This window comes from Balaenoptera acutorostrata, chromosome 1 (assembly GCF_949987535.1).
Source record: "Balaenoptera acutorostrata chromosome 1, mBalAcu1.1, whole genome shotgun sequence".
Lineage (NCBI taxonomy): Eukaryota > Metazoa > Chordata > Mammalia > Artiodactyla > Balaenopteridae > Balaenoptera > Balaenoptera acutorostrata.
Window position 1 is genome coordinate 74,086,811 of NC_080064.1, and position 19,045 is coordinate 74,105,855.

The window sequence follows — 19,045 nt, forward strand, 5'->3', positions numbered from 1 at the left end:
ATAATGTGGTAATGCTTCACATGGTAATAAGTGGAACCAGAGGAGATGAAATGCAGAAAATTAGAAATGGTCGGGAAAAAAATTCAAAAACACAAATATAAGTAATCTTTGGCTGAGAAACCTGAGGCTAAAATACAAAATCTAGCTAACTTCTGAGGAATCTACGTATTCTTTATTGGCAGTAAATGTTTCATGACAACAAGACTATTGCTTCAGTTTGGAAGAGTCAAAAACATAATGGGATTAGCTAAATTTGTTTTTAAAATAATCCCTTCATTTTCTTCCACAAATTTGAGTTTTCCTTTGTACATCACATTATGATGTAGAACATTTACTGAACAAATACCAATTTGAGTTTAAATGATATTAGGTTTTCATGATCTACCTATTTTTAGACTAAGGACTATGAGATTTTCTGAATTCACATTTTCATCATTTTAATGAAAATGAGGTAATATGTTGAAATTGTATTTTCTTAGATTGCATTAAGGTTTATATACTCTGTATTTTTCACACACACTGTCATATATTTTCCACAAAATCAGATATATTATAAACATGGCAATATATTAACGTTTTTACTGCTAACAGCATACTGTATTGCCATGTTAAAAAATAAATTTTATTATGTTTCTTGACCTTTTAAAAGTTATCTTATTCTATCACTAGCAACAGCATCTGTAATAGAACAGAGCTTGGCTAAATGTACATAGTTTTGTTATTATCCTTGAAGGTTTTTGTTACAACAGTGCCAATTTATGTGGTTTATGTCCGCTTGTACCTGTTCTTAGGACAAAATTTGGAATTTGCTTACTTTCACTGTATATTTCTACTTCTATATAAAATATTGAAGGCTGCCTTGCTATAGTTATAAAAATGGTGTCATTTCTGTACAAAAGTCTAGATACTACTTTCCAAGCCAAAATTTTAGTATTTTTGATAACTATATAAAATAGTTCAGTTTAGGTCATTATAGTACCATTCAGTGTATAACTCCCTAAATATACTGAATAGCAGTATTTTTCCTATATTTTTAAAAAGGGAGACTAATTTGGCAATATTTCATAAGGACAGATAGAAATGAAAGACGAAACTTCTGAAGGCTCCCAAAGTGTCTAACATACTGCTTAAGGAAAACTTAACCACAGAAAAAAAATTGGCTCAGTAGATTTTGTCTCTCACAAATACAACAAACTTTTAATAAATTCCAGCTTTGAAGGAAATTTATCAGCCACAAACAGGCCTTTTTGTTTTTATAAGAAGAGTCTTTCAGATGGCCAGCAAGGGCATCTAGATATATTGTCTGTTATACAAAGCTCTTATCATCTGCTGATGGGTGACATTAGACTCTCATTAAAGACAAACTTTTATCATGTTAGACCCAATACATCATTAATAGTTTTTCATAAGGGCTTGAACCACATTCTGTCCACATCTTAAGCATTTTATATTACTTTGCATATCATGATTATGTTTCAAATATCTAATGTAACTCATGTTTACCATTAAGACTATTTATCTGCGGTCATCCTTCTTGGGTCAAGACATTCCTGCTGAAACAGTTGTTCAAATATTCCTCTGGAAATGACCAAATTCTCAAGCAACAAGTGCAAGTAAATTCTTGCAATAGATTTGTCAGTGTTCATAATTATACCAGTTTATATTAAATTAATAAATACCTTGATTCCTTTATTAGTGAATGACTTGGTGTAGTTAGGTGTTTTCCAAACCTTAGTCAATAGAAGACTAGTCCTGGGAGATGCATTTCAATAAGATACCATAGTGAAATTAGTTTAGGAACTAGTGTTATGTCCCAGTCCCTCGCTGGGGACTCTCAAATCATCTTAGAATACTAAAGACTCTTGATAGGTCCTGAAAGTTGAAGGAAACACATTCCAATTTATACATCCAATGTTTTCCACATTTACTTGACCGTGGTGATGGACATTTCCGTCACTATATTCTATATGTACATGAATAATCACTAAGAGATTACTCTCTGCAAATTAAAGATCTATTGTCTTACTTTCTACAAAAGAGCTAAATGTTAATCTTGTTTTAAGGCACTACAAGAAGTTTTCTAACACTTGAGATTATTTCAGGATGATTTATTTATAGTTTTAAAAGATTTTCAATCATTTACTATATGTATATTTATCTTACAAATTATTTGATAAAATAGGGAGATACTAAACTACCCACATTGGTCTCGTCTTTATCTGTCACTGAAAAAATTCAAAAATTCAGTTTAAAGCTTTTATAGAATATTTTTACTTTATAAAATAACAAATCTTTAAAAATACATTTAAAAAGTCAATATCTGTATCACTTGTTACTGAGGTATACATGCATTAAAGTTCCTATCATGATAGATTTTTATCCAAAGAGCTTCCTTCCTTTAAAGGAAAAATATTCAATTTCTTTATATACAATCATCTTACAGACAATGGTAATAGTGGCAATAAGACTAGGATATGCTTCTTATTGAGGTTTAGTGTATTTTAATAGTGATAAAATTATAAATTCCTGAAAAAAATGTCATAGCTGAGATGCTGACATATATCTATTCAGATTAGTAATACTACTGTTATAATGATGCTAGAAAGATATAAAAATGTCATTTCTAAATTTTAGACCAGTCTACCTTCCAGCTAACTAAGAGAGGAATTGACACCAATTCTGTTTACTCAACCTGACTTTAATAGCAGGTAAAGTTATCCCCACAGTTCTACTGCTGACTCTACAGCAGAAGAAAATTACTGTGAAAATATATTTCATCACCCTGAAAGCTTAATTGAGAGCCAGTCTCTTCTACTACTAAAAACAGTGTGTGTGTGTGTGTGTGTGTGTGTGTGTGTGTGTGTGGGCGGGGGGGGGAACAGAAATAACCATTTGATGACATATGTAGCTTTCTTATATTAAACATTTTTTATTATAGTAACATATCTGAGTAATTGAAATAACTTCACCATACAGATATCACATGCTGAAGCATGACAATGCAATACTAATTGCACATTGTGTTGACATTTCAAGCATATTTTCTGTAACAACATTTGCATTCATATACAGGTAGTAAAACACATGGGGATAATTTGAGTCATGATTCATGGTAGCAAATGTATTGCTTTCAAGCTAATCCTCAAACCCAGAATCTTCAGCAAATCTATTAATACTCAATGTAGTAGCACATACATTAATTATTGTATGAACCAACCAGCTCAGGACCAAGAACTGTCATTGTTAGCCTTTGAAAGCAAAATATCAGCATTATCTGATTATTTTTGTTAGGTAAGTCTTCTTACTAATTTAGAAAATATTAGGGCACTGAATGATGATTTTACCAATAGTTTTCAAATTAGCAGGTGGGGATAAAATAAAAACTTTATGTAGCTCTTTTTAGGTAATACAGCCCAGTTAATGCAGAATGTTTCACCTGAATAGTTTTCCTTCAATACCCATAACAAGGCAAAAAAAGCACCAAAAAAGGGCAAGAATCGCAAAGTGTGCAATTAGTTTTAATTTAACAGTTTTTGGTCGCAAGACTGTTATTTGTGGCCATTATCTTGGTTCATATGGATCCAGACAATTAATGCTTTTCAGACATTGAAACTTCAACCTTGTTCTTAAAAATCTCAGCAGAAAAACTGAACTTGATCCAATAACACATCTTATAAGTTTTATTGTTGCTGAAGCAAAAATACACCACCATAAACCAATGTTTAAAAGGCAGGATTTCTCTTTTCTTGAATTTGTCCATGCAAAGGTCAAAACTTCAAATGGAACTTAAAGTTTAAAAAAGAAGAAGAAAAGAAAGAAAAAACAGTTGTAAGGAGTAAAATTTTCATCATCAAAATACTTTCAAAATTTTAATTTACTGGTAAGTAGCATTAGTGCAAAATATTTAGATAACTAATTCAGTTCTTGAAAGCTTTATTAAATTTCTCAATTTAAAGAGAAAAGAAATTTTCAAAAATCATCAGGTCACAGGAACACAACTAATTGTACTTACACTTTTTATTATTTAACCCTTAGAACCAAGTAAACTGAGACTCAAAATGTAAAACAGCATTACAGAACAGAAAAGGAAAGTATTTATTGTCACTCTTCTCAAGGTATTTGCTATTATATTCTAAAGAATATACGTTTAAGAATGAATCAATGCTTTATAGAAAACTAGAAATAATAGCGTTTATGCAACTATCAATTTTTTGGTACTTTTGAAAATAAGTAATGTGGAAGTTTAGATTTAAAGAGAAGTTTTAAATGGAATGACTTTGTCATGCTAAAGAAGAAAGCATTTGGATTAATTTATATTAAAACGTGAAATTTAGAGTTAGATAACAAAATTCTATAATCATATACTTTCCAAATTAAAAAAAGAATTAGAATGAAATCTTTTTCTTGATGTCTAGAAGCCACTATCATCTAGCTGTGTGTAAATGTTAGATGAGAAGAAGATTGGGGTTTTTTGCTTGAGTTTGGTTCATTTTAGTTCTGGGGGGAGGAATTAGTAGAAAAATTTTGTGTATTTAGACCTAATTCAGATATATGAAAAAATCTGTATAGATCTTTGCATCTGATAGAGGTTACCATTGGCATTTCCATATTTGATCCTGTTATAATTTCATTTTTACACATGCAACATGAAATAAAATTTGTTGCTAATAATCATAATATGAATCACAAATAGTTCCTTCAACAGAATACATAAAGCAAATGGTAATTATTACAATGCTGGATTATTACAGTGAAAACTAATCTGCAATCTCATACAATGTTCATAGATGATAATTTAACATTAAAAGGTTACTTCTTGTACAATTCTGGAATCATTCCAAACATATACAGTTCTGGAAAGCATCAGTGACAGAATGAGCAGGGATATATTTTTTAATAACAGAATGAAAATATGCTTTCATCATAAGTAAACCAAATTCCCTATCAAAATCTCTTGGTAAGATTGAATAGCTTCTGAGTTTTTCAGATAAAGTTATTTTCTCTCCTAGAAGAGAGAGAGTCAGACCCATACTATCACTTATACTGTTACATTTTAACTCTATGAATAAAAAATTTATAATAAAAACTAAGGAATATTTTATATCACTAAAATATTTCTATGGCCTCTAAAGACTTCCACGGTTTATTACTGTATCTTCTTTTCTTAGTTTCTCATTAGGGAATAAGCATTAACACAACCGTAGTCCACAGCATACCAGGTAGTATACATAAATAATGAGCACATGGCTTTTATTCACAACTTCATCATATCAGACTAGATCAGGATAAAGAGGCAAATGTGGGCAATAAAATTCTAGCACTCAAACAAAGGCAGACTTAGGTAGCTAGAGGAATGAAAATGAAATTTGCTCATCAGTAACTAACTGGGTAGTTTCATCCATTTAAATTTACTTTTTTTGTATTTATTTTTCCCCAGGGGGAGACATGTTGGACATTCTTTTTTTGTTTTAAATAAAATTTTCACTTTTATACAACTAAGAAAAGAACTTCCAAAGTACCCACTCTAGCAAATTAAGTCACCATTGTGATTTAAGCTAATGCAAGTGAGTGGCCAACAAACTGGGTTGATATCAGATATCAGACACTTGAAATTGTGTCTCATTCATGAACAAATCATGAATTTCAATGAAAAATGACTAAAACTGCTCCATGAAAAGGCCTACTTGATGATCATTCTTATAATAATTTTGCTAATATCCCAATTTTTGCATTATTTATTCCAAAAAATTCTAAACATATTTAAGAATTCACAAAATGGCGTCATAAACACTCAGAGCTACACTGCAATTTCCTTCATCCTGACATCCTTATCCTCTTTTCCCACAAAGACAATAACAAACTCTTCTTTGGGATGCAATTAGCAAGGAAAAGTATCCACTGGAATACGGATGGTAGGTAGTCATAAAGAATCAAGTAGCCATCAATAATTTAGGGAAGGACCTATTTTATCCTAATACAGCCTCAGGACATGGCTTTAAAAGCACAATATATCAACTTACAACTTTGGGTTGCCAGTTATCCAGCTTGTGAATTAAAGCAGGCCAGTTTGCCCCTCTCAGTTCTCCTTCTGCTTTGGGACCATTTCTCGATTTACTGGAAATAGCTTTCAGGATAGTAAAAGGAGGTAAAACACTCATGAATGTTGCAAATAATTACCATCTGTGAGAAAATAAAACTACTGGGAGAAGTTTAAATAAAATTCTAAAAGGTGAATATTGCAGTCTCTAAGGATATCCATGGTACTATTTATATTTGTATAGAAAACTGAAAGCTCACTCATTGTTTTTGAAACTGTAAGCAAAAAAAGGAAGTAAACTGCTATGAAACTTACACATAATAACTTCGGACAAGAAGAAAACTTCAAACTCTATTTTGATTTTTTTTTAAATTCTCAAGGGCACATCGATGACTAATAATATTTAGTAATCAGAATCTTCTATTTGCAATAATTTAGATTATTTTCTATGGTGCAATATGAAACTCTGTATTAGTCTTTGCAATGTAAGTTGGTCTCAGCATTGAGAGACTTATAAAATAAGTGTGACACATCATTCTGTAACACTGAAATAAGTTTAAAATATCAACTCTTTGGACAGAAGAAATTGTTTTTGACCATATGTACTCATCAGAGATATACTTTCCAAAAAAAAGTGAGTGGTAACAGTGGTAAGAGATACAAAAATCATATGGAACGATTTTGTCATTACCACCATTTTCTGTTCCCTTTATGTGACTCCCAATAAAAAGTAAAAATACAAGCTAGTAAGTTTTGTTTATTTTTAACCCACTGGATTGTCTTCCATTTTAGATCATAATATGACCTTACTAGATCCTTACTGAAAATTTACATTATCACTTTCACAAGTAGCTAAATTTCCACACTGAGGGATAAAAATCTTGGAGAATCTGGTTGGGATTTTTATAGTACTTTACGGTGTGCTATAGTAATGACAAACCTGTTTCATACTTAATCCTATCATCAAGCAACACCAGGCTTCTAATTTTTGTTTTCATTTTAAATAGCTACTATATATGAGAATTAATAAGGTAATTTACTATTAATGCTTTTTCAAGTCAAAAGACATATTACCTAGAAAATAATTTAAGACTGTAATGGGATCGTCAAGATCAATTCTGTTTTATATACTCTGCAGCAAAAATAACATTTCTAGTAGGAAGGTAGTAATTATAAACCTAGCAAATTCTAGACATTCACATATTTGTGTAAACAATTTTAACATGGTTTATTACATTTCCAGAAGGTTAAATCTTATATCCAGTTTCCTGCTAATTCTTCCTTCATATATTATAATAAATATATATGTTATTTGAGTGCATGTGTGAATATAGTTTCACACACATATGTGTCATATATACATAAAACAGCACTTAATGGTCACCGTCTTTGCAATGTTAAGTTGGGAAAAATATGAATTGCTATTATGCATAACCCATGGCGATCTTCCCTCTGTTTCACAAATGGCCATACCGGGATGTAAACAAAACATTGGAGCGAGCCATTCCAGGTGAACTGTATTTCAAGTTGTAGGTTGGTGTTCTCATGAAGAATTGTGTACTTCCTGGTAGTAAATACCTAAAAATGATAGTTAAAAAATTAGACTTTACAAACTAATATTAACATCTCTCACTAAAATATTATGTGGTTAATAATTTGTACATCTTACATGAGAAATGATACCATAACAATGCAACCCACATAAAAAGACTTCCTCTCCTGAGCTGAGGAGGGGAGGCAGGGAGAGGGTCATAAAGCCTCACCCAAAGAGTTGAATATAGATGTAACATGTGATCTTAGTGTCCCGAGACATCCCATAAAGAGCCATAAACTCACATGCTAGGAGACTGTTTATATGACTCATGTTAATTTGGAATTCATCATTCACCTCTGTAAATAATGTGTGTAACCAAATAATTCTTAAAAACATGTGACATGAGAATTTGGCTAACCAATTAAAATAATTGTTTCAAGGATGTTGAAACCATTGATTATAATTTAATAAATATATCATTGATGTGTTATGACTATAGGTAATCTAAAAGCAAAAGTTAAAGATTAACATTCATAACTAGATTGTAAATTTTATATTCTTGGACTACTGGGTGCTTGTGATTACAGAAAACCAAAAACAATCATAATTACAGGTTGCATGCAACCTTTGCAGCCAAATATATTTCAGAATACATAAATTTTCCAGATTTTAGGACCCTATAGTATATATATTATATATAATGTAACATCATCAGGGTCTTGGGGCAGCATCCTGTAAACAAATCATTAATATTTCTGTAGTGAAATAGAGAAATATTCACAATAAATTGGATGAAGACTATAAACAACTTCGTGTCAATTCAGATGTGCCAATAAATGGGTTACTTTTATTTTATTTTTATTCGTTTGAGTTTTCAGAGCTTTGGGATTCAGTAATTGCAAGTAGGAGCGTGTGCCTGTATAATCTGTTTTCTCTGGAAAACCTCTGATTAGCATTAGGCCAGTCCAATCTATATGTAGAGAGAGAAATGATCAAGGAAATCCACATGAGCAAATGCAAATAAGCATCACTATTAAAAGCGTTAAGTCCTGGTAATGATGAGAAGGACACGCTAGAAAGTCAGGACAAAGATATCTATAAAAAATTCCAAGAGCAGAAGTAGCAACAGAAGGAGATTTACAATTAGTCTTGAAAAAAAGAAACGAAGGTAGAGCATCAAATCACTTATTTTCTTCACTTGACTTTAGCATCTTCCAGCCACAGTATCATACTTCCAAAGACACATGAAGAAATTGAAGGCCAAGGATTAGCTACCTATTCTATATGAAATAATGTTGGTAACTACTAACCTCTGTGTCAATGGGAAATTACATTTATAGTTGTGTTATATGAATTTTGTAGAAGAATATGAATTCATTATGATCAAACTGCATACAGCATTCAGATTAAAATGGCAGAATTCTCCATAATATTCATAAACATCATTTCATCATGAATTATCTGATAATATCCCCTAAATCTATTACTTAATATCACGAACTATAAATAATTACTCAAATCATTAAGTTAATAGAGCAGTTAAATAATATACAACAAGCTAAATTAAATCAAAATTGCCCAATGGGTGATGAATAATGAAACAATTGATTTCTCACATCACAGATTATATAAATTATTTTCTTAATATCACTTAGGTAATTTATATGGATTAATTATTATGTCAAGAGCTAGTGGAGTCATGATGATTGATCTGATATCTTCTGCCAGGAAAAGGCTACCCTTCCTATCTAGGGCAAAGGCGCAAAAGCAACTAAAGTGTTTGTTCGGTCAAAAACCACTATTCCATATTAGTTGAGAGTTATGCTATCTTCTACTGAAAATACATTCTGATTTCATTGATAATTATTATAGTAAACAGTAACTTTTGCCGACTTTCTTTTGAAGAATTTCCAAGCAGTAGTTACTGCTGACATTACGATAACATTCACATAGACTTCTGAGCTAAAGATCTCCATTTTCACAGATGAAAAAATAAAAGTACAAAGTCCAGGGTTACAGCTAACTTATACTATTTTCTTTAACACTATTTTGTATTTTAAAAGTGTTTTTGTGTGCCAGGACCATTATAATTGATTTAAAAATATTAGTTATTTCTAATGATTCTCTATGATATGTATTATTATCAGCTCCATTTTAAAGATGAAAACACCACAGTGCGCAGGAGTTAAATGCCTTGCCCACAGGCACGTAGCTAGTAAGTGGCAGAGCCAGGATTCAAATCCATTTGGTCTCACTCAAGAACCAGTGCTCCCAGCAACTATACTATACTGTCATTTCTGTGTGAATCCCAATTTTAAAACTAAAGGATATAATGATTATACTCATTTTTTTCAGAAATATAAAGTATAAAAAACCTAGAAAGTAGAAAAATATTATATATCCACAAACCTAAACTTTTTAATAGAAGCAGAAAAGGCTAAAATAAAACTTTTTTAAAGACTTAGAAAGGAAAAGAAATTCAGTGTGAACTAGAAAAATCATATAAAATCACATGGGAAGAAACACTTTGCTTCCCTAAAGCAAGTGCTGTGGGATATTTTAAAGCATTACAGGGAAACACAATGGATTATTTGCCTTAATATCTCCATTAGTATCTCTTGGGAGATCCCACACTAGCTGAACATCAAAGATTATTTTTGAAATGTTCTTTGCAATGAAGTTAAATAATACAATTTGATTTTTTTAGCAGGAAGAATCTCTAGAAAGTGGATCTATAGACTGTATCTAAAGAGTTTGTGCTAAAGCACCAAAAAATGTGAAGTTTCCAGCTTTATTTTTATTGTAGCTTACTCTCGAAGTACAAAAATAGCTAACTCATCCCAAGGAGAAACACCTCAGACTACCCTATTTGCTTCACACACATACCCTTACTCCTCATCTCTGAGACTAGCTAGGCACATCTTCACATATCTATCATATAAATGTAAAACATGCATTTGTCTAATTCCTCCTTGAGGTAGAATTGTTTGGTTTGTCATGTACCAACTTACTGCTGACCATGGAGAATCTCTAGAACGTGAAGTATTTCAAGAGTGGTAAGTTAATTAGGCTTGAAAGAAGCTACACCCACCTCTGAGATCTTCCTGGAGGAAGACCAGGACCCCCAATCCTCCTAGAATAAACTCAGCTTCCTCGTTTGGGGAACACAAGGTAAATAAAGTTCATCACCATATTTGGGCTGTGTTCTTTTTAATTTTTTTAAATTGTGGTAGAATATATATAACATGAAGCTCCTTACCATTTTTAGGTATGCAAGTTCAGTGCATTAAATACATTCACAATGGTTGTGTAACCGTAACTATGATCTGGTTCCAGATCTTTTTCATCATCTCAAACAGAAACTCTGTACCATTCAACACTACATCCCCATTTCCTCCTCCTCCAGTCCCTGGTAGTCTCTATTCTGCTTTCTATCTCTATGAATTTGTCTGTTCTAGGTACCTCATATAAGTAGAATCATACTGTATTTGTCCTTTTGTGTTTGGCTTATTTAACTTAGCATGTTTTCAAGGTTCACCCACGTTGTAGCATGTATCAGAATTTCATTCCTTTTTATATAGGCTGAATAATATTTTATATTTATAAATTTTATATAATATTATGTAACAGTATTATATTTATATGTATAATTTTATATAGGCTTAATAATATATGTATATACCACATTTTATTTATCCATTCATCTGTTGATGGACATTTGGGTGGTTGCCACCTTTTGACCTCTGTGAATAATGTTGCTATGAACATTGGTGTACAACTATTGGTTTGAGTCCTTGTTTTCAGTTCTTTGGGGCATGTACATAGGAGTGGAATTGCTGGGTCATATGGTAATTCTATATTTAACTTTTTGAGGAACTGCCACTGTTTTCTACCGCAGTCACACCATTTTATATTCTGAACCAGTGCCAGCTTCTCAATGTCCTTACCAACACTTATTGTTTTGCATTTTAAATATAATAGCCAGCACACTGTATTGTGGTTTTAACTTTGATTTGGGGGGAAGCCCTAGTTTCAAGTCCCACCTCTTGTCATATGCTAGCAACGTGGATTTCGATGAGCCATTTAACCTCTTTGGGCCTCAGTTTTCTCACTGGTGAAAAGAGCCCAATAGTTTCTGCCATGCCTGTCTCACAGAGTATGGGACCAATTAAACAGTGCACATAGGTGGAATATTATTATTTATGTGTTATTAACATCAGCCTTATTAGCCACGCCATGCCTGTTTTAAGATAGATGTATCAAGCTATCTTAGCCTAAGATCAAAATGGTACCATGTATTTAACTTGATTTTTAAAACTTCTTAATCTTAAAATATAGCACACATTCAAAAAGTGCATAAAACATAAATGTCCAGTAAATGAATAGTATAAAGTGATTACTTATGTAACCGCTACCCAGGCTGAATGACTGAAGATTGCTAGCACCCCAGAGCCCTGTATTACAGCACCCTCTCTCCCCATAAAGTTACCCACTATCCAGACTTCAGTGGTAATTACTTCCTGTTTACCACCTAAGTACACATTCTGTAAACAGTATAATTCAGTTTTCCCTGTTTTTTTATTTAAAAATAAATAGAATGAAGTATGTATTCCTTTGGATCTGGCATCTTTTGCTCAACTTTCTGTTTGAGACTCATCCATATTGCTATGTTTACGTGCAGTTTGTTCATTTTTGATGCTGTATAACATTTCATTGAGTGGATATTACAAAAAATGTGTCCATTCTTCCGGAATAGACATTTGGGTTATTTCCCATTTTTAGCTATTATAAGTAAATGCTGCTATGAATAATTCTAATTACGCTCTTGATGCACATGGGCATACATTTCTGCTTAGAGTTACTGGGAATAGAAGAGCTGAGAAAATGGTAAACCTTAGTAGGTGATGCCAAACTTTTTTTAAAAGGTAACAATTTTCACTATCATCAGCAGTGTAAGAGAGTTCCCATTTCTCTACATCCTGCTCAACTCTTGGTCTGAAAGATGGGTTTCGCATTTCCCTGAATATGAGCTTAAACAGTTTTTCAAATATTTACTGTCTTTAAAAAAAACTCTTTTGTGAAGAGGCTCTTCAAGTATCTTCCCCATTTTTCCATAGTGTTCTATTTTCTTCTTAGAAATCTGTAGGAGTTCTTATACAGTCTGTATAACAATCTTTGGTAGGTTATATGGGTTGCAAAACCATCTTCCATCTTGAGGCTTGCTTTTTCACCTTCTTAATGGGGTCTTCTGATGAACATATGCTCCTAATTTTAATATAGTAAAATTTATCTTTTCATTGATGATGTGTACTTTTCAGCCTGATGTTTTATAATCTTTGCATACCTCAAGTCATGAAAATATTCTCCTATATTATCTTCTCAAATCTTTAGTTTTGCCTTTCACATCTGTGTACTCAATTCTTTGGAAATGATTTTGTATATGGCGTAGGTAAAGGCAAGTTTCTTTTTTTATTATTATTTGGAAACCCAATTGCCCCAGAACCATTTGCTTAAACAAACTTTTTTCCCATTTGTTATAAGTTAAGTGTCCTTTTGTCATAAATCAAGTCCCTACATATGCCTGTATCTATTTATGGCCTTTCTGAATGGTTCCATTGGTCTATTTGTCTATCCTTTTGGCACTATTACACTGTCTTAAATTACGATAGCTTTATTATAATTCTTAGTATACTGTAGTTAATAAATTCTACTATTTTATTGTTCTAGTTCAAGAATGTCTTATCTATTGTTGACCCTTTGCTTTTCTGTATAAATGTTAGAACACGCTTTGGTCAAATTCTGCACCCTCCAAAAAAAATTATTGGAATTTATATGAGGATTACATTGAATTTATAGATGTGAAGAACTATTTGAGAAGAACTGACATATTCATATCGATTTCAATGATGAATAAGGTATAACTTTCCATCTTTTACATTTTCCTACTTAAAAGTCTTACACATTTTTGTTATTCCTAAGAATTAGTTATTCTTTGATGTTATTGAAAAATGATATTGTATCTAAAATGTCATATTCTAGCTGTTTGTTATTAATATAGAAAAAATACAATTGATTTTATCCCAACTTTGATTTCATCAAAATTGTTAAATTTACTTAATAATTTATCTGTAGATTTACTTAGATTCTGTGAACACAATCATATTCTGTGAACACAATCATATCCATTAGTAATGAGTTTTAGTTCTTTCTCTCAAATCCAATGCCTTTTACTTCTTTGGCATGCTTCCTTGAACGAGCTAGGTCCAATACAATGGTAAATAGAAGTGGTAATAACAGGCAATCTTGTCTTGTTTCTCATCTCAGAAGGAAAGCCTTCAACATTTCACCATTAAGTATATGATTGTAGGGTTTTTGTAGTTATCCTTTATTAGATTAAGGAATTTCCCTTTTGTTTCTAACTTGCTAAGCATTTTTTAAGCATGAATGTAAGATACTGAATTCTAACAAGTGACTTATCCATATATTTTTAAATGATTTTTTTATTCTACTAAAATTACATTGGTCACTTTTTAATGTTATTGTACCATTAAGTTGATGCAATAAACAAAAGTTAGTCATGATACATTATCCTATTTAAGGTTTCTGGGTTTGTTTTGCTAATATTTTATGTAAGATTTTTCCATCTATGTACAGGAGTGAGACTAAACTGTCATTGTCCTTTGCCATAATGTCCTGGTCAGGTATCAAAGGTATGGTAGCCTCATAAAACAAGTTAGAGAACATTCCTTCCTTTTCTCTCTTCTCTGGGTGGGTTTAATTAGATAGAATTAGATAGTAATTCTCTCTTCTCTGGGTGGGTAGAATTAGATAGAATTAGATAGTAATTCTCTCTTCTCTGGGTGGGTAGAATTAGATAGAATTAGATAGTAATTCTCTCTTCTCTGGGTGGGTAGAATTAGATAGAATTAGATAGTAATTCTCTCTTCTCTGGGTGGGTAGAATTAGATAGTAAAGACCTATGAATCTGGACTTGTCTTTGTGGGAGGGTTTTTATTTATTGATTCAATTTTTTCAATAATTAAGAGTATATCTTCTTCTCACTTTTGGTAATAGGTGTTTTTCAAGGAATTTGTTAACAATCTAAATTACCATATTTATCAGCATGAAATTATTCATATTTCTTATAAAATTTTCAATATTTGTAATATCTGCAGTAACATCTCTATTTCTATTCTTGACATTAACTATTTTTGTCTTTTATATTTTGATCAGTCTCACCAGTTGTTTATCAATTTTATTAGCCTTTTAAAAAACCCACTTTTGCCATTTTGATCTTCTTTATTCCGTTTGCGTCATTATATTAATTTCTGCTCTCATTTTTATTATTTCCTTTTTCTGTATTCTTTGGGTTTACTTTAATATCATTCTGTCACCATTCAGGATGGTTGCTTAGATCATTTAATTTTTGCCTTACCCCTCCCTAATATGTTCATTTAAGTCTATAAGTATCCCTATAATAATGATTTATGTACATACTGTGTTTTTACTTGTAATATTTTTGTTATCATTCAGTTAAAAATATTTTCTTACATTCATTATGATTTCTTGTTTGATTCTTGGGTTATTTAAAGTGTATTTTTTATCTTTCCAAAGTATGGATTTTCTGGATATTCTGTTATTTTTAATAGCATGTGATGAGAAACAATACTCTGTGTGATTTCAATTTTTCAAACTATGTTTTATTATTCCACTATATAGTTGATTTTTATAAAAGATTCAGATATGGTTCATGTATTGTATTCTGAGGTCACTGAATTCACTATTATGTGACAGTTAAATCTGTTAATCATATTGTTAAAATATTCTTTGTCTCTAATATTTTGAGAAGTATGTATTAAAATCTCCCTCAATGGTTGTAGATTTGTCTATTTTTCCCTGTAATTCTGTCAACTTTTGCTTTGCAAAACATCTGGGACATTGTCACTTGAAGGAATCTATGGTGTTTATCAAGGCCCCAGTCTTTGACAGGCCCTGAACTCCTACATTTTTCCCTTAGGCCCATGAGTCTGTCAAAAGCATTATTCAGTATTAACAAGTACTCACTAACAAGTACCTGGTTTTAACTCTCTGATGTCTTCAAGCAAATGTTTTGGTATTTTGTCCAGCTTTTCTTGTTGTCATCAGAGGGAGGATTTGTCCAAATACCTAGTGCTTGCTCTATTACCAAAGGCAGAAGCCCTAACTCAGTGGTTCTTAAAAAATGTTTTTAGCCACGGAAATGAGCTTATATGGAAGCTCAGTACATGAAAGATAGAAATACAGAGATGCTGAGACTGAAAATTGTTTGGTGATCCCAAAGCTTTCCATATAAGTCTAGTTACAGTGAAATATTGAGCTGGTCCCAAAGACTCTAGTATCTTGGAGATATGGGTATAGATATAGATATAGATACGTATATAGAGACAGAGATAGATAGAGATAGAGATAGAGAGATAGAGATGATAGAGATAGAGATAGAGATACAGATAGAGATAGAGATGACCATCTGGGTGTAAATATCAATTATATTTGCTTAGTTATGAGTCTACCTCTGAGAAATGGCTTCTCAGTTGGTATGCCTATTAAATTGTTATTTCTGTGAGACTGCAAGTTTGAAGGCCACTCTCTTCCATGTAATAGGTGACACATACACTTTTAAGCCTTTTAAGAAATATCCTGCAGATATGTGGTCAAAGTAAAGATGGTACATGAACCTGACTGATGTTAGCTCTATTTTCTTCTCTTTTTATTTTACAGATAAATTAGCCAAATATATATCTCCTCATAAAATATTTAGGTATACCTTACACATTATTTATATTAGGCATATTTATATTTACGTATAAATATAAATTTATATGTTACTAGGCATACTTCAAAAATGAAATTTATCAATCTATTAATAAATATGAAATTAATTGACTCCTACATATAAAGTAAAATGCTATAGGTTCCTAATCTACAAGGGAAAGAATATATGGCCACTTTTTCCATGTTTGTAAATTAATGTGACATTGACTTGGACTTTAATAGCTAGATATTAGGAGGACATGTTTCTCTCTCTTCTTTGTTTCCAAGTAAAACTTTCACCAATATAAACTTTCTGGCCTCTTACCAGAAGTGAGTTATCTAATTTGCAGGTTTAAAAGAAGGAACCAGGCAGGCTTGGCTCAGCCCCTTTCTCTTTTTGGGTCAGCCTATCTGCAGAAAGAATGCCTTTTTACTTGCTCTCCTGCCAACATTAATAGAATTAGACTTCATGGGATAGTGCTAGTGGAAGGTTTGGGTTGATCCAGCTCTGTCTTTGACTGGACAGGTACACTTAATTCTGGAATTCAATATTAGAAAACTCACTTGGCTCACATCTACTCCATGTCCCTCAATAGCTTTCCTCAGTAATGAAGGTACATTTTGATGATCACCTGTCTGACTCCCACATTTCTCTCTCAAATGGTTCTGAACTTGGGAAGGAATGAAAGACTGGCCCACCTCTCCCCTAAATGCTTATAATCACTACACTGGGGTCATAGTGAGTGTTTACCAGAGTCCGGAACTCAAAATTCCAAGCTGAGGAATATTTCTTCCGACCACTAGAAAGGGAAGAAAATAAAAAGGACTGAAGCAACTGTAAAGTATAATTTCTCCCTACAGAATAGCCAGGAAGACTCATCCTATTTTGCTCACCCACAAGTTACAAGATCCCTCAACAGAAAATGGGTTATGAAATCTGGAATTGCAAGAGGATATTAAAGAGTTTGAAACCATCCTTCCTAGACTGGAATTTAAGATTTTCCTGATCATGCTCCCAGAGTTTCATTCCTTGAAGAGAAGGCTCTTCATTTATATGTTGTAATGTCTTAAAGATGGCCATCATTCTTTTAAATCATATGAGAATATTAATGAAAGTAATGTAAGCTTTATTCAATAATTTGCTTCAGTCAAACCATTAAAACTGTAGAATACAGCTTTGGTATTTACATATTTTAAATATTAATGTCTAACTTTACCTCTACCATTTTTGTGATCAATCAGCTTCCGTTGGCAGGGGGAGAGTTGAAATAGGTTAAAGGTACTGCATTATACTACAATAGTATAATGACAGAATACAAGACAAACAAACATTAAAAATATATCTCTCAATACTTTTTGTGAAAAGTGTTCCAAACCATCCTGCTGTTGCAGGTCAATTTTGTAGAAAGTTAGCTATATTATAAACCCTGTGATCGTTTTAATAAACAGATCAATTTCTAGACGTTTCAAAAAGAAAATCCAAGTTATGGTAGTTTCATTTTCCTATCCGTCTATTCGACTGTTAGCAGATCCTATTATCTTTTGACTATCACTTAGTTTTTCAAAGTCATGGTTTATTCTCTTCTATCCTGAGAGTACTACAACTTACACATACTAAAAGTCACATATTCATCTTTAATTCTAAATGGAACTACAACTGTCTTGAGAAGTGCTAAAATGTACTTCCTGTTTATTCGTGTATCTTTGCAGCTTAAAAACAATATTTTCATACTTTTGGAAAGCTACCTATTTTAACTGGACAATATTTATAAAAATCCAGTTTTTAAATGGAATTTAAAATCCACCTCCCACAGATCTGTTTGGTGATGAAGGGAATAGTAGAGGCATACTGAACAATAAAAATTAAACTAAAGGCATCTTCTCAACTATATTAGGATAAAAGACAAATGTTGAAATATCCCTATTGGGGGAAAAATTAAATTTATTACCCTTCTGTATGCTCTTTCTTGGCTTTGAAAGCAAAAGTATATAAGTTAAATAATATCATCTCCATGTAGGTTATTTCTGTCACCTCCGGGTTTGTGATTGCTGTCCTTGTTCAGTCCTTTAAAGGTAAAGATTGTTCAAATTAAAAGAATCTTATAGATAATAGCATGTATGAATTTTTAGTCTTTAGCTTTTTCTCTAGCCATAGAGACAAAAAGAGACTTTCAATTTCAAACTGCATTGTGGCATTACTTTATATAAAACTCATAGGGTCTAGGTAATGTAAACAAGTACCTGGAATTACCCCAATTGGTACCAATGCCTGAGAGTGATCCTCTTGAGTCAGTTGCATATTTGTAAACCACTAGCAGGCACTGTTTACAAAGCTCGACCAGGCGCTGGCAACATTGCAGCTGCAAAGGAGTCACCACCTCCGGGCTTTTACTGAAAATACTCTCCCAAGAGGATCTGTTGGCATGGAAACAGACATGACCTCATGTGGCTGTTAAAAATGGCAACCAACTATATCACTTACCTAGCAACAAGCCCATTAAAATAACGTAGAAATGGCCTCACACATTTGAAGTGACTACAGATGGTTGAGAGGTATAAAGTAAATATATAAATTTGGAAATTAATCTTTACATTAAAAAAAACACAACATAGAATTCATATCTTTAAAGACTTCACTGCTGCTAGCTCTAAGTAACAGGATGGTTTCCCAACACCTCCTAAAA

The 19,045-nt window shown here is 32.1% G+C and overlaps 1 protein-coding gene across 1 annotated transcript in view; it reads right to left on the minus strand.

The window, feature by feature from the left end:
* Positions 1-2,914: 2,914 nt before the first annotated feature.
* Positions 2,915-19,045, minus strand: part of TTLL7 (tubulin tyrosine ligase like 7) — a 153,955-nt gene continuing 137,824 nt past the window's right edge. The window contains exons 20-21 of the mRNA XM_057553568.1: positions 18,603-18,776; positions 2,915-7,615 (exon numbers count right to left, since the gene is read on the minus strand). Of these exons, the coding sequence (XP_057409551.1) occupies positions 7,495-7,615; positions 18,603-18,776 (295 nt within the window). The 3' untranslated portion in view covers positions 2,915-7,494. The remainder of the gene's footprint in view (positions 7,616-18,602; positions 18,777-19,045) is intronic.